Genomic DNA, 15,289 nt, shown 5'->3' with positions numbered 1-15,289 from the left:
ACAAGTACTGTATAATTTATATGTAATAATGTTCTTTATATTACTTAATTTTTTAATATTACTTGATTTTTTTTTCCAGAAGCTATAAAAATAACACCTTGAAACACAATTCAGTCTATGAAGCTGTGGTTCCCTTATTTTCTCCATGCTTGCTGTTCATTTTGTCTACAGCGTGGATCCTTTGGTCACCTTCAGATATTTTAGAGCTACATCCTAGAGTATTCTACTTTATGGTTGGAACAGCCTTTGCCAACAGCACAGTAAGTTTTTTTCTTTTAAAAATCATAATATATATTAGGAATGTATGACAGAATTTGATAATTTGAGAAATTTTTAATATTAGAATAAACAGATTTTAATTTAAAGATTTTTATTTTAGAAATTTGAAAGAATAGTAACCCCAAAAACTGAAATGCTGAAAATTATTTTGTTTTGCCCTTTGAAACCAATAGGATTGGAGACTACAGTAGTATTTTGGAACTGTGGCACACTTGAATTTTTTATTTTGGTTGCCTGCTGAAGAATTCATGGAAAAAATTTATAGATTCCCTTTAGACTCTAAATATATTACCAGTATGACTGAAATGGCTGTAGACTTAAATGATTATTCTAGGAAGCTTGGAAGAGATTTTTGAGAAAGAGAAAACACACACTTTAAAAATCAGCTGATTTTAAGATTAGGAACATGGAATTTAAAACTTTGTAATAACATATTTTTATAAATTCCTTTCCATGCTGGACTGTGCAAGACAGCAGACAGGAAGCAGAGATCAGGAGTTGAGAAAAGACCCTGATAGTCCTGAAAGCCAGAAGGTCTGTGTTCTAGCTCAGGCCAGTTCCTTAGAAGTTTTTATTTTGTAACTTAGCTACTCATCTTATGTTTCCATGTTTGTAACGTGTGTAATATCCCAAGTCCTGCTGACTTTATAGGGTTTAAACATCTAAAAACACTAATGCATTGTATAAAAAGTATCTCTGAAAGAATTGTATTTAAGTAAGCTCTTCAAAAATAAAGGAGCCAAAGAGGTTTTGAGATATTAATTATGGCAACCGGACTGAACTGGAGGTAGCACTTCTTCATTGCTATAAAGAAACTTAATTGTGTGGGGGTGTGAGAGGCAATTTGGAATTTTTTTTTTTTTTTTTTTTTTACATATCATAGAGTCTTAAAATTGAGAGAAATTTCTTTTATTCAAACTGTTGCCCAGTGAAAGAATGCCTTCTTTTTTTTTTTTTTTTTTTTTTTTGAGATGGAGTCTGGCTCTGTAGCCCAGGCTGGAGTGCAGTGGCGCGATCTCAGCTCACTGCAAGCTCCGCCTCCCGGGTTCACGCCATTCTCCTGCCTCAGCCTCCCGAGTAGCTGGGACTACAGGCGCCCGCCACCTCGCCCGGCTAGTTTTTTTGTATTTTTTAGTAGAGACGGGGTTTCACCGTGTTCGCCAGGATGGTCCCGATCTCCTGACCTCGTGATCCGCCCGTCTCGGCCTCCCAAAGTGCTGGGATTACAGGCTTGAGCCACCGCGCCCGGCCAAGAATGCTTTCTATAGCATCCTTATTCAGTTAGTTATCTTCCAGCCTTTTCTGACACACACTGTGAGGGTGCATAGGTTTTTGGGCAGGGCCAGGGGTCCAGTTGGGCCCCTAAGCATTGAGAACTTCTGAACTTAGATAATGTAAGTGTGTTGGTTCAGGTACTTGAATGCTTTTCAAATGTTGGAATGACTAGTTTTGGAAGTGCTTTGCTAATGAAATTTTTCTTTTTTTCTCTCTTATTTTTTTAAACTAACGTCCAGTGTCAGCTGATTGTTTGCCAAATGAGTAGTACCCGGTGTCCAACTTTGAATTGGTTGCTGGTTCCTCTCTTCTTGGTGGTCTTAGTGGTAAACCTAGGAGTAGCCTCTTACGTTGAGAGCATTCTCCTGTATACATTAACAACGGCTTTTACTCTGGCCCACATCCATTATGGAGTACGAGTGGTGAGTAATCTACAGCAAAATTGGTTCAATTTGGGTCTTATAAATGGAACCAATAAATGCCTCCAAGTAGAAAGGAGGCAATGGAAAATTTTAAAAAGAAAGTAGCTTATTATAGTAGCTGTAAGGGTTTGGGGATATTTTCTAAATTTTGGATAATATCCAGATGTTTAATTTCAGATATTGTTTCTGTAATGAGTATATTACTGTAATTACAAATGATTTTAAGGCTGGATAATTATTGTGAGGAATTAGTTCCTATTGTAAGTGGGTATGTATAAGCCATTTTCTTGGTGAGTAGAATTGTAAACTGTTTGAGCCTTTAGTTATATGGGATCAGATAATCACATTTGTTGATTATCGATTTCTTCACTTGCTTCTTTAGCTTTAGGGGCATTTTTATTGTTCATTAACAACATTTGGAAAGAAACTATAATTGGTTGTGTAGTGCGTTTTCCCTCCCGCTGCCCAGTTTGCAGCAATTGTGGTGAGGGAGATTAGAATTTCAGACTGAAGGAAGACTTTTGCGTTATTTGAGGTTTTACTTCATGTGTGTTATTCTTGAGCCCTCATCAGCAAAATTAATAAATAAGGGGGAATATAGAAGAAAAGAGATTTTAAGAAATGTTTTGTAAGCTTGATATTTTCTTCTAAAACTAATTTTAGGAGAATGGACGAATACAGATAAAATGAAATCAAACAGAACCATTTGGTTTTTCTTTCACTTAACATTCTTTTCTAATTATTTTACATATTTTAACATAGGCTGTGCAGTATTCCACCAAGGAGATTACTTAATAATGACCCTGCACAGCACAGTTAGTCATTTAGGTTGTTTCCAGATTTTCACCATTATAAATATTGCCCTAGGCTGGGTGTGGTGGCTCATGCCTGTAATCCTAGCACTTTGGGAGGCTGAGGCGGGTGGATCGCTTGAGCTCAGGAGTTCGAGACCACCCTGGGTAACATTGCAAAACCCTGTCTCTACAAAAAATACAAAAAAACTAGCTGGGTGTGGTGGCACAGGCCTGTAGTCCCAGCTACTTGGAGGGCTGAGGTGGGAGGATCACTGGAGCCCAGGAGGTCGGGGCTGCAGTGAGCTGAGATGGTGCCACTGTGCTCCAGCTTGGGTGACAAAGTGAGACCCTGTCTCAATAAATAAATAAATATATAAATAAATAAAATAAAAAAAGAAAGAAAAAAAATGTTGGCGTAAACAATCTGGAATATTTTTGTTTCATTTACTTTATTTTCCGAGGATAATTTCATAGGAATGGGGTTGTGACAGGGTATTCACACTTTTATGACTCTTCAGACACTTCTATTTGGTGTGCTTGTTTTGAAAGGAACCCTGCTGTAAATCCATTTGAGAAACAAAATATCTTCTGTATTTTCATACACAGTTTTTAAGTGGGAGAGGCAGCTATCACGCTTGATAACAACTTTATACCTTGCATATGTTGCTAAACTTGGGCTTTCTTCCCTTAGTGTTTCTCTACAAAGTTGCCCTCATTTGTTAGAACAAACTAGATACAATTGTTAAGGAGAAAAAAGCTGCGATGAATTGTGATATAAGACATAATTATTTTTGTTTTTATTTTTACAGATGTAACCTTATATGCCTTATAGCAACACTCTTGGGCCTTTTTCCTGATATTTCATCAGTATATGCATGGCATAGAATATCCATTTGCCAGTGTCTTTTTAAATTTTCATTTACTATAGCCTTATAGAAGCATATCTTTAGAAAGCTACAAACATACCAAACCAAACCAAAATACACTTTTCTTTAAATTACAAAGGTACTACATTTTCATTGTTAAAAACCTGGAAAATAAATAAGAGGCTAACTGGAAAACAACTTAGGATCATCTTTTTTGTCTGTCTTTGTGTTCTTTTACCATGTCTACAACTTCTGGCCAGAAGTTAAAACTTGCTAGGCCACACAAAACATTCACTTTAACTACTGAAATGTAAATAATAGGTATCAAGTAAATGACATGCACTTGCTGGCGTTTAAGCTCTTGCCTTCCCAGTAGAGATACCCTAACTAATAAAGCCTCTCCAAATTCATAGATCTAGTTTTCTACTATTTCATTGGGATTAGGAGTGATTACTTAGAAATGTTTAGCAAGCTGAATATTTAGTCTAACTATAAATGTTATTACTTGATCTAGATACTACAGGTCAACTAATCCTATAGTTTTTCAGATTTGGATGTGAATTTGAGTGCTCTGGAGGGTTCTGAAGTCTGGATTTTAGTTCCAAGTCCAAACTTTCCCAGGGTAGTTCTAGTACTCCCATTTAGCTGTCTAGCTCTATAGCTGTCCTACTCCAGAAAAACCTTTTCAGTATTTCTCATGATTTTTGCCATGTCAATAAATTGTTATCTCTAGGGTAAATTCTGTGTGCTTTTAAAAACATAATAAGGTACGTATTTGTCACTGTCTCATGTTCTGATTTTTCACAGGTAAAGCAGCTGAGCAGCCATTTTCAGATTTACCCCTTCTCATTGAGGAAACCAAACTCAGATTGACTAGGAATGGAAGAAAAGAATATTGGCCTGTAATAATCTTTCTTTGGGCAGAAAGAAGTACTGTAAATAAATGCTTGTAAATATTTCCTCCATCACCATTGAACTAGACTGATCTGCTTGACAGACGTGGGATCTCAGTATGATACTTGGATAGCAGGAATGATACATGTAATCTGAACTTGTGAAATTTTGGACCTACTAACTCTCAGCCTATTTTATTTTTTATAAAACTATGTGACATTTTGGTTGAGCAGAATGTACATTAGACCAGCGAAATGTTCCTAGTGGTTCTGACTTCATGAGTTTACAATGTTGTGATTCATGCAGGGTTAAAGATGCTTGTTTTTTTTTGTTTTTTGTTTTTTTTTTAATACCAAAATTGGTTTCAGAACACTGATAACACTCAGAAAACCACAGTGTGTTTTCATATTTGGTACTTTGTAATAGTGGGAGTAGCAATAGTCCAAATCTAGTATAGGGAAAGGATAAAAATAAGTCACCTTCAGCAAGAGATGCCAGTGATTACCAAACAATAGACAGTTGCCAAATACTGGTTTCCCTTTCCCCTGAAAATGGCTTTTGTCCTCAAATGGTAAGAGAACTAACACATTTAGCTAATATATATTTAGATTCTCTAGTATTCTAGCTCTCTTTATTATGGAACAGATCTTGATAAATGGTTTAATTTTCTCCTAAAGAGAAATAATCAGTTGAAAATTTGAGAATGGGTTGTAATTATAGCTCACCCATTGGGATGGTTCATTGTTTAGATGTGGCATTTTCCCCCCTTCAGCTGCAGGTTCCTGAGATTTGGTGCCTGTGAGCTCTGATTGTAGGAATGCATGTGACAGTCCCAGTCTTATGATAATGACTTGTGAGGAATGCAGATAAAAGTACCTTGTAAGATAAATATAAATTGGAGTTAGGAATTTCATGAACCTCTCTATGACCAAAATTAATTTTTTGATTCACTTTGTCTGTCTGTCTGTCCTTCCCTTCTCTCTTTTTTCAGGGTGGGGTGCTGTGTTTTTTATTTCATACGAGATAAAACAGAGAGAAATTCTGACTTCCCCAGCTTGTCCATTTCCCCACTTGAAAACTTTTGATATATATGCCTTACTGAGTACATGCCCCCTTTAGTGTTACTATGACTTGGAGTAATTTCTGAGGTTTACTGACAAACATAAAAATCCCTTTAATTTTAGTGTAGTTGTTGTGTAGACCATATTTTTTCATGATGTGGATATTCTGTTTCTTTTTTACTTTGTCTTCATTTAATTTGGTGGTGGTGAAATTTACTTGCTGATTTTCTTTTATTTTTCACTGAATGAAGTTTGTGCTTGAATGAAGAGTGTATCTTAAACCTCCTTTTTTTGGACAGGCTGCACTTGGATAACATAGGCACCACTGTGTTGATATGTAATTAAATTCGTAACTATTTATGAATGTGACCATTGTTAAATTTAATTATAGTGTATTTCTTTGTTGAATTTTAGTCTGCTGCTTTGTAAAAAATAACTGCAATTGATGTTTCATTTTTAAAATTTATAAATTCCAATCATTGTCATTCAAGTTATTAGAAATGAGTCACGGCACTAGCTCATGGTTCTATACTCATTTTTAAAAATTGTAAAGGTTGAGGTATATTTGGTGACTTTCTCTGAGACACAGATGAACGTTGGAAATAGATGAGAAATGGATGCAGAAAAATGCAGATAATGATCCCATGTTTGTTAATTGCCATCATGGAAGTCAGAGAATTAACCAATTAAGTGACGGTAACTATTTTTTGTATACCTTGTTCTTTGTGATCTGTAAAATTGAACTGAATAAAGTGTTAATTGGGGGTAGGGAAAAAGCTTTGTTTTAAGATTTCTAAGCTAATTATTTTACCATTTTGTTGACCTTATACACAAGCATGAGATTAATCTGTATTATATAAGAAAAGAACTGATAAATGTTTATAAAATGACAGATTTGGACCACAGGATTTCTTGACCTTGTACAGTATAGTAAAAATACCCTTTACTTCTGGCATTAAGGTCACGTTCTATAGTTTGGGGGCCCTTTTACTTCAAAAGTGTGTTTCTGCCCTCTTTTGGTTGTATCAAATTTATTTGAAAATTGTTTTGTGCCATACTGTATGACTTGTTTCCCTATGGTGGTAAAGAATGATGCTATAGTCAGTTTTATTGACATTGTTCGATGAAAGAAAAGTGGCTGTCAACAAGGGGAAAGTGAAATTGAGCAATTCACTGTTTCAGGATACTTGTGAATCTTTAGTGTACTGCAGACTCTTTTTCTTGTTTTAGTCTGCCATTCTTGAAAGTGCATCTTGAGAGCCCCCATTTGTTGTCTAGAGATATAGCAGCTGAAGCAGGACTTCATTACAGATAGCGGTGTGCATTTATGTCATGCCAATTACTACAACATTTCCAAAGTATGAAAGGTCTCTCAAGCTTATGCATGATATTGTGGGTGACTTCATGTCCCATTCTTTCTCCCCAGCATACAGTGTGAGCTGCCTTTTGGGGAGCAATGCCATAATAAGGAGCATCCATGCATGTTTTCTGTACTTTCAGAATAGAGTGCCTTAGCTAGGCCAGAGGGTCGTATTGTGTTTCTGCTGACCAAAGTTGCATATGCCGGTAAGAAGTGTCTTTTTAGGTTATAGTATTTAAAAAAGTCCTTTCAGGCTTATCAGATAATAATTCTCCTATATTTGAGGGGGGCATGGGATAAAAAGATTTAATAATACCTGGATAGAGAATGCTAATGCTGCCTTTTGTGATCCTTTAATATTATCCATGCTTTTCGTGCAGTACACAGTTTGACATTGCTACAGTTTACAGTGTCATTCTTCCACAAATAGGTAATTGATAGAGTTTATGGGTTTTAGTCTTAAGGGTAATAGAGTGAATAACTTCCAAATAAAAAGCTAAATATTCCTCCTTGTCATTTTAATGTCATTATTGAAATACTTTTAATTCTAATTTTGAAAACAAAGCTAAATGCTGATTGTGGTTAGGATGTTATAGTACTAATACCATCATGTTATTTATTCTAATATAGAGGCACTGAGAGGAGGGGAGTGTATGTCTAGAGTTACCCCAATTCTGAATAGGTACCAAAAGATTATTGATTATGACCTGGAGCCTGAGCTTTGGGAGAATATACAAAGGAAAAAGCAGGCGTAGTTTCCACTTTAAAGGGAAGAAGGGACTTTAACATCCTGTGAATTTGAAATATCCTATGAATTTGAAAGTTTCCTAAGTGTGGTTTTCAAAGAACTGGTTTATTTTTGTAGTCAGTCAAAATGCATTTGGAATGTACCTTGCTTCCATAACAGACTTTGACTCTATGACCTATGAAGAATAAAAAGATAATCTGAAGGTGTTTGAGTCAGAGGCACTTTTCCCCTTTATATTTTATATAGAAGCCTATTTGTAATTCTTCCTCTTTGTTCTTCACCTGGGTTTCCTCTTAACTACCCACCACCTAGGAGAGAGGCTGCCCACTCAGGTCTTGCCTTGTTGCCCCTAGATGTTGCCACATTCAGACCTCCTTGATTGCCTTAGATCTCTTGACTAGTCAAGGACTGGGAACGTGCCAGAGGGAGCAAAGTAAGCTTGATGGGCTGGAACTTTTGACTTTGGGTCCCCAAAGAGCCAAAAACAGATACAGAAATCTTTGGTTGTGTTGATGCCTGTGTTCAGAGTGGCCTTATCTTGACCTCAGCTCTGGATTTAAGTACCCTATAAAAATTTGTGAAGTCAGACCAGAATTTTCTGTGTCCCATGAGGTGTCTTTGTAAGGCAGCATACCCTTTCTTGAACACCCTGTGGGTGAATAACTTGAGTAAGTTAGCTGCCAGCACTAGAACCTTCCAGGAAGAATTTTAACTAGTATGCTACATTTGAAGCACTTTGACATGTACATTTAAAGTGACAGTTTTAAAAGTAAAATGGTGTTAAATCTCTGAAACTTGAACGTATGATGCTCTGGGCATTTTAGGAAGCTTAAGTAAATTTCTGATTTTCCTTTATTGATTATGTAACCCATGTGATTTGCATATTTTAGTTTTTATGTTTGACAGTGCTACAAATGACTGACATTGGCAGGCAGTTATTGTAGGGTGTGTGGTTAATCATGGTTGTCTAACTTTTCCAGAGAAAGTGGTGATATGCTTCTTCCTTGCATGGAGCTGTGGGAATTGGATTTGTTGGCTGTTCATTTCCAGTGTTTCTACAGTGCAGAATAAATGTAACTTTTTAAGCCTGCATGCTAGTAATATGCTTTGCTCTTTAGTAAACAAATATGCAAGAGATAATAATCTATTTTTTTTAAAGCAGGGATCTGCTCCCTATCTAGACAGATCTTTTAATGCATTAATATTTAGAGTAGCAAAAGAAGTTTTGCCATTTGTAGCTCTCTCACAGGTAGCTTAAGCGAGGGGGTTGTATTGCATATGCTTAGAGAGGCCAGGTTCCCAGAATTGGAAGGTGCCACATACACTGATTTTAGAATATTTTAACAAAGGCTTGTCTCTAGGAAAATCCATTTGGACCGCAGCAGGATTGTTCTGGTCTTCCACGGATCATTCATATGGTCTTTCTCTCCAGAGGATCATTCTTAGAAAGCCAGGCTAAATCAGAGTAGTGCTGTTTTTAAAGCATGTATATTGGATGATGACTATAGAGTACCTTAATACTGTGTTGAAATTGGAAGCAGACTGCTCTCTTCAGCAGCACATACTACAATTGAAGTTAGAGACAGTACTGAAGATGTAGGGAGTAGCTAAATGCTGTGGATATTTCATGTCTCTTTGGCTAATACCTTCTCTTGAGCAGTTTCTATGAGTAGCAATTAAAATTAGAATTTATTTTAAGGTTTTTATTAAAATATATACAATTTGCCATGAATTCTAGATTCTGATATTCTTGACAAGCACTTTTTGAATATCTCAAAAGTAAGTTCTTGACCTGGAACATATTTAGTTAGTACTTGATGTCACTAACCAAGTTGTAGAAGGAGCCTGTTATAATTCTGCAAGATCTGTGAATAGCATTATAAATCTGGGGCAGGTGCGGTGGCTCACACCTGTAATCCCAGCACTTTGGGAAGCTAAGGCAGGTGGATTGCTTGAGCTGAGGAGTTCGAGACCAACCTGGGCAACATGGCGAAACCCTGTTACCACTAAAAATACAAAAAAATTAGCTGGGCATGGTGGCATGTGCCTGTAATCCCAGTTACTGGGGAGGCTGAGGCAGGAGAATCGCTTGAACCTGGGAGATGGAGATTGCAGTGAGCGGAGATCGTGCCACTCTACTCCAGCCAGAGTGACAGAGCAAGACTCCAACTCAAAAAATAATAATAAAAATAAATAAATCTGTTTAAATTACTGTTGTCTTTCAGCATTAGACTTTGAGTTTAATAACTACAAGTTGAGACTGCTCACAATATTAACTTTTTTTGTAGGTTATTTTGTTGTTTAGATAACTTGCCTCCCTAGAGGAGCATTCAGGAGATAAAGACCTATCCACATGTAATGATAGAATCATTTCAAAAATGTGCCAAGAAAGCAAAATTCATTATTGAACTCTAAATTTCTGGGATTTTTTTTTTTTTTTTAAATAGCATTTTCTCTGGGTAAAGGGAAAGGCAATGAATAACTGCCAACATGTAAACTCCCTGCTGCTCACCTTCCCCCCGTCCCCCTCCATCTAACGTAATACGGTACATTTGTAGCTAGTTGTAGAAAAAGAAATTGGTGTCTTTCTCAGTAAGGTTCCATGCCCTGTCACTAAGAATAGGTGGCAGGAATCATGGCCAAATCAAATATATGAGTTGTTTAGCTTGGTCCTGTTGCAGTTGGCTTTCTGTAGTGTTCTGAAACAAGAGGACGATTCCATTCCTTCTCAGGAACCTAGAAACAACACCGCTTGAGCAACTGGAGTATGTTTGCTGCAAGCAGAATCTTTTGGGGAGAGGGAGAGTAGTTTAATTCAAGTAGTTTAATTGAACATATTAGTCATTCGTCTGGGACTTGCTGTGTTCATAGTAGCAATGTATGTACCATTTATTTTATCTGGTTAGGTGTGATGTGTGTATATGCCTATTTAATATGTACGCATATATTCTCTACATAGGTATGTATGATATATTCATATATACCTGCAGTCCACTTGATTATCAGCAAAATGGTCAGCCTTTATTAGATTGTTTCTTAATGTGGACTTAATCTGCATGTGGCCCTTACTCTGAAGCCTCTTTCTGATCTGGAGCCGCAGTCTGTCTGCCAGTTCATCTCAGTCCTCGAGAAAGGCCCTTTAAATATGTCACTTCCCCATTTTCCTTTAACCATGGGTTTTGGGAGCCAGAAAGAGCTTTGAGAAAGATGACTGCTTCCACCAGGGTGGAGGCTTCCAGGTCTGCATGATGGGGCCCATTCCTGGCCAGAGGGTGGCTCTGGGAGCAGTTGTGCCACAGGCTTGCTGGGGCAGAACTCTAACACTTGCAGAAACAGAGCTTCATGGCTTGCTTAAATTATTTAGCTGGAATATTTTGAAGTGTCAGATAATGTGATGTATAAATAGAGTATGCCGATGCATTTCATTGTTTTTGCATTATCTGTATTAGTGTTTCCCATTGCTAGCCCAAATAATCAAGACCAGACTGTTTCTTGTCACTGGATTCTGGAAGCCTTGCCCTTTCCACTGGATTTATGTTTATTTCTGCTGCTGTGAAACCCCAAAGTAATGCAGTAGGTTTTCATTGAAAATTGTTTAATTCTATTACTATTATTGATAATTATTTATTGTAATAAAAGTAAAAGTAAATAATTTTTAAATCCTTGTAATTGTTTTCAGATTGTCTTCTTTGTTTTCCTTGGTAGGTGCAAAAGGGGAGGGAGCTATGGGAGAAAACTAATATTCAGCCACCTGTCTCAGAGAATCATTGGTTATTTTAAAGCAAAACACTGAAAAGGTTTTGTTCTGTTTTTAGAAAGATCAGCCACTTGCTCCTGGGCATTTTGTGATCCTGTGACTTGCTTCAAAAGGCAGAATGTGAGGCAGATGGCAGTAGCAGCTTGTCATAGTACACTGTTCCTGACTTGCCCAGAACTGGGTGGCAGCAGTCTCTATAGTCTGATCATGATGGGGTCACACCTCAGTTAGTTTGTAAGGTGGCTTCTTCCTCAGAAGCATTTTCCCATAGAAAGAGTGTTAACATATGGTATTAATTTTCCAGACAAATCCCATAAAAACCTGTTAGACCACACTTAGTACAACTAAATTACAGTACAGAAACTATAACTCCCATTACATGACATTGCTTCTGAGGAGAATATTTCCCATTTTTACATCGATCTCTCAGCTCTGGCAGTAGGGACTTAAAAAAATTTCAGGCCAGGTGCAGTGGCTCACGCCTGTAATCCCAGCGCTCTGGGAGGCCGAGACAGGTAGATCCTGAGGTCAGGAGATCAAGACCATCCTGGCTAACAGTGAAACCCCGTCTCTACTAAAAATAACAAAAAATTAGCCGGGCATGGTGGCCCGCACCTGTAGTCCCAGCTACTCGGGAGGCTGAGACAGGAGAATCGCTTGAACCTGGGAGACAGAGGTTGTAGTGAGCTGAGATTGCGCCACTGCACTTCAGCCTGGGCAACAAAGCAAGACTGTCTCAAAAAAAAAAAAAAATTTCAGTAACAGGCTTGAAGACAGGAAGAAAATGCCCCATGTTTTAACCCAGGCTGTTCTCTCTTAATCCCTTTCCCTCCCGTGCTCTTGATTGTGGTAGCAGTTATTCCCTCCCTTTTATCTGTAAACCTCAAACACCTCCCAAGTTCCTGATGACGCGTACCAGGTAGATACTATGTAAGCACTCTTGGGGCTACCAAAACTTAAAAAAAACCCTATGCCCCCAAAGGGTCTTGCTCCTCTTCCCACTCTCATCTTTTTTCCTCTGTTCACAAATTTCCTGAAAGAAAACTTTACAACTGTTCCTTCAATTTTTCTTCTTTTCATTCTGAGTTTTCTTAAAACCTCCCAAAGTTTTCATAAAATGGCTGTTTCTTAGTCACGTTCAACTCTGCAAACTTTAAAGAGCTTTTTACTTTTTTCTAAGCCTTAGTTTCCTCATCTATAAAATGGGATTAATATTACCACAATTACACTATGTGAAGGATTGAATGAGAATAATGCATGTAGGGTGTTTAGCATAGTCAGTGGACTAAGGTAGGTGCTTGGTTTCTACTAATATCTAGTTCTCTTTTTTCTTTGAACTTTTTTCTAAACCATGTGACACAGCTCATGACTTCCATGCCTCCTCCCCTCTCTTTCCTGCTTCATACCTTTTGAGGCAGTATATGAAGATGATGGTAAGGCAGTTCCCCAAATTAAAAATGAGTAAGATTGCCTTCTCAGAATCTAATTAGTAAAATTCACACAAATGGAAAGATAGAAATAACCTAAGAAGTGGTCTAAATGTTTGATGAATTTGTCAGCATCCCCACATTCCAATTAAGGTGAGTTAGTGTAAACTTATTGGATGTAGAATTAAGTGTGACTAGACTTAGTAAGATATAAAATCAAATCAGTTCATCCTTCTTTTTCTGAAAAAAGACTATAAAAGCTGAAGGTGAATGCCCAGGTACCTTCCTTAGCAAGGGAAGCCCATATAGCCAGATTTCTCAAAAACCTTCCCAGGGATGAGGGACTCAACTGTTCTTGTGGCAAATTATCCCCATTGTGAGCCTCTGAACCATGGCAGTCAGTCCTACAGATCAAGGGACTTCTCAGTCAGAGTTTGATCCCCTTCGTAGATCAGCCCACAGAGATGTGCTGGTCACAGGGCACGAAAATGCACACTGCCTGTGTGATGGTTGTACTTGCTAAAATAAATTCTATGTTTTTCTTTTGTGAGCTTGTTAGTATGAGCCAGCCAGTCTTTTGTATGAGTTTTCTTTTTTTTTTTTGAGATGGAATCTTGCTCTGTCACCCAGGCTAGAGCGCAATCTCTGCTCACTGCAACCTCCGCCTCCCGGGTTCAAGTGATTCTCCAGCCTCAGCCTCCTGAGTAGCTAGAATTACAGGCACGCACCACCACACCCAGCTAATTTTTGTATTTTTAGTAGAGACGGAGTTTCACCATGTTGGTCAGGCTGGTCTCGATCTCCTGACCTCGTGATCTGCCTGCCTCGGCCTCCCAAAGTGCTGGGATTACAGACATGAGCCACTGTGCCCGGCCTGTATGAGCTTATTAGTATGAACCAGCATTGCCTACCAGTTGAGGAGCACAGTCTAAATGCTGGTCAGTCATCAAGGTGAATGGACATCACCTGGCTCCCTTCCCGAAGTCCCTCTCATCTGTAACAGCCCTACTTGCCTGCCTCACTCTCTTGGGGGTCTCCTGTTATTTCTCTTACAAAAACATGAATAAATAAGCTTTATGTTTTATTGAGTCAAAAGTGATTTATCTTTATTGTAAACATTTTTTTTTAATCTTCAGAGAATCTGAAAATCACCCATAAGGCCACCCCTGAGGGATATCGACTACTTTGTGGTGTTCCCCCTGTTTTTCTTGTGTACATACTGTCTACGTTTCAAATCAAACTCGGCTCAGGCTCTATGTTGTGCTGCCTCTTCCCTTTCTCATATAATGTATCTTGGATGTCTTTCTAGGTCACCTTTATTCTCGTGTTAGAGAATCCCATGATTCCTTTATCGATTCCTCTATTGATGGATTTTGTCATATCTAGTTTTTTAATATTACAAGTAATTGGAATGAACATACAGATACATCTGTATATGTTTCAAAAAAATATTTGTTGAGCACATACTACATATCAAATATTGTGCTAGGTGCTATGTATACAATGCTGAATAAAACTGATGTAGTTGTGACCCCAATGAGCTATAACTAGATCCATGATCTCCTTGCGATGATTCTTTTAACTAGAATTGCCTAGTGAACGGATATGCTAATTTATTTTTGTGCATATACAAATAAATATGTTTTTATCTAGTTTTTTCAGTTTTTAACAATTTTCTAAATTTAACTCACTTATGAACTATTTACAAAGGAATTGAAAATTGAGCATTCATTTTCCCATTCATATTTAATCATAATTCATTCATACTTTCTGACTTTCTTGTTTAGTGGTTTTTCTTTGTTTCTTTGTTTGTTTGTTTCATTCCTTTGACCTCTAAAACCGTAGTTGTATGCCCCATGAAAATATTTCTTCCTCTGTCTGTACTTTGTTCAGTTTAAAAAATGTTTAGTATTTTAAAACATTTGGCAGGCCGGGCGGAGTGGTTCATGTCTGTAATCCTGACACTTTGGGAGGCCCAGGCGGGCAGATCGCCTGAGGTCAGGAGTCTGAGATCACCCTGGCCAACATGGCAAAACCTTGTCTCTACTAAAAATACAATAAACATTAGCCGAGCGTGGTGGCACATCCCTGTAGTCCCAGCTACTCGGGAAGCTGAGGAAGGAGGATTGCTTGAACCCAGGAGGCAGAGGTTGCGGTGAGCCAAGACCGCACTCCACTGCACTCCACTGCACTCCAGCCTGGGCAATTGAGCAAGACACTGTCTCAAAAAAAAAAAAAAGGCAAATAATGGTTATATATGTTTATGGGGTACATAGTAATGTTTCAATGCATGTAATGTATAGTGATCAGGTCTGGTAATTAGCATATCTATCATCTCAAACATTTGTCATTTCTTTGTGTTGGGATTGCTCGATATCCTCATTGCTATTTGAAACTATATATTAT

General features: G+C 37.8%; 1 protein-coding gene across 1 annotated transcript in view; it reads left to right on the top strand.

Annotated features, from left to right (window-relative positions):
* SELENOI (selenoprotein I) overlaps positions 1–11,374 on the top strand; it is a 49,267-nt gene extending 37,893 nt beyond the window's left edge. Inside the window, 3 exon segments of the mRNA NM_001135563.3 lie at positions 80–260; positions 1,794–1,976; positions 4,444–11,374. Of these exon segments, the coding sequence (NP_001129035.1) occupies positions 80–260; positions 1,794–1,976; positions 4,444–4,542 (463 nt within the window). The 3' untranslated portion in view covers positions 4,543–11,374.
* The last annotated feature ends 3,915 nt before the right edge of the window (positions 11,375–15,289 follow it).

Source organism: Macaca mulatta, chromosome 13 (genome assembly GCF_049350105.2).
Source record: "Macaca mulatta isolate MMU2019108-1 chromosome 13, T2T-MMU8v2.0, whole genome shotgun sequence".
NCBI classification, from domain to species: Eukaryota; Metazoa; Chordata; class Mammalia; order Primates; family Cercopithecidae; genus Macaca; species Macaca mulatta.
This window is presented reverse-complemented; position numbering and strand designations above follow the sequence as displayed.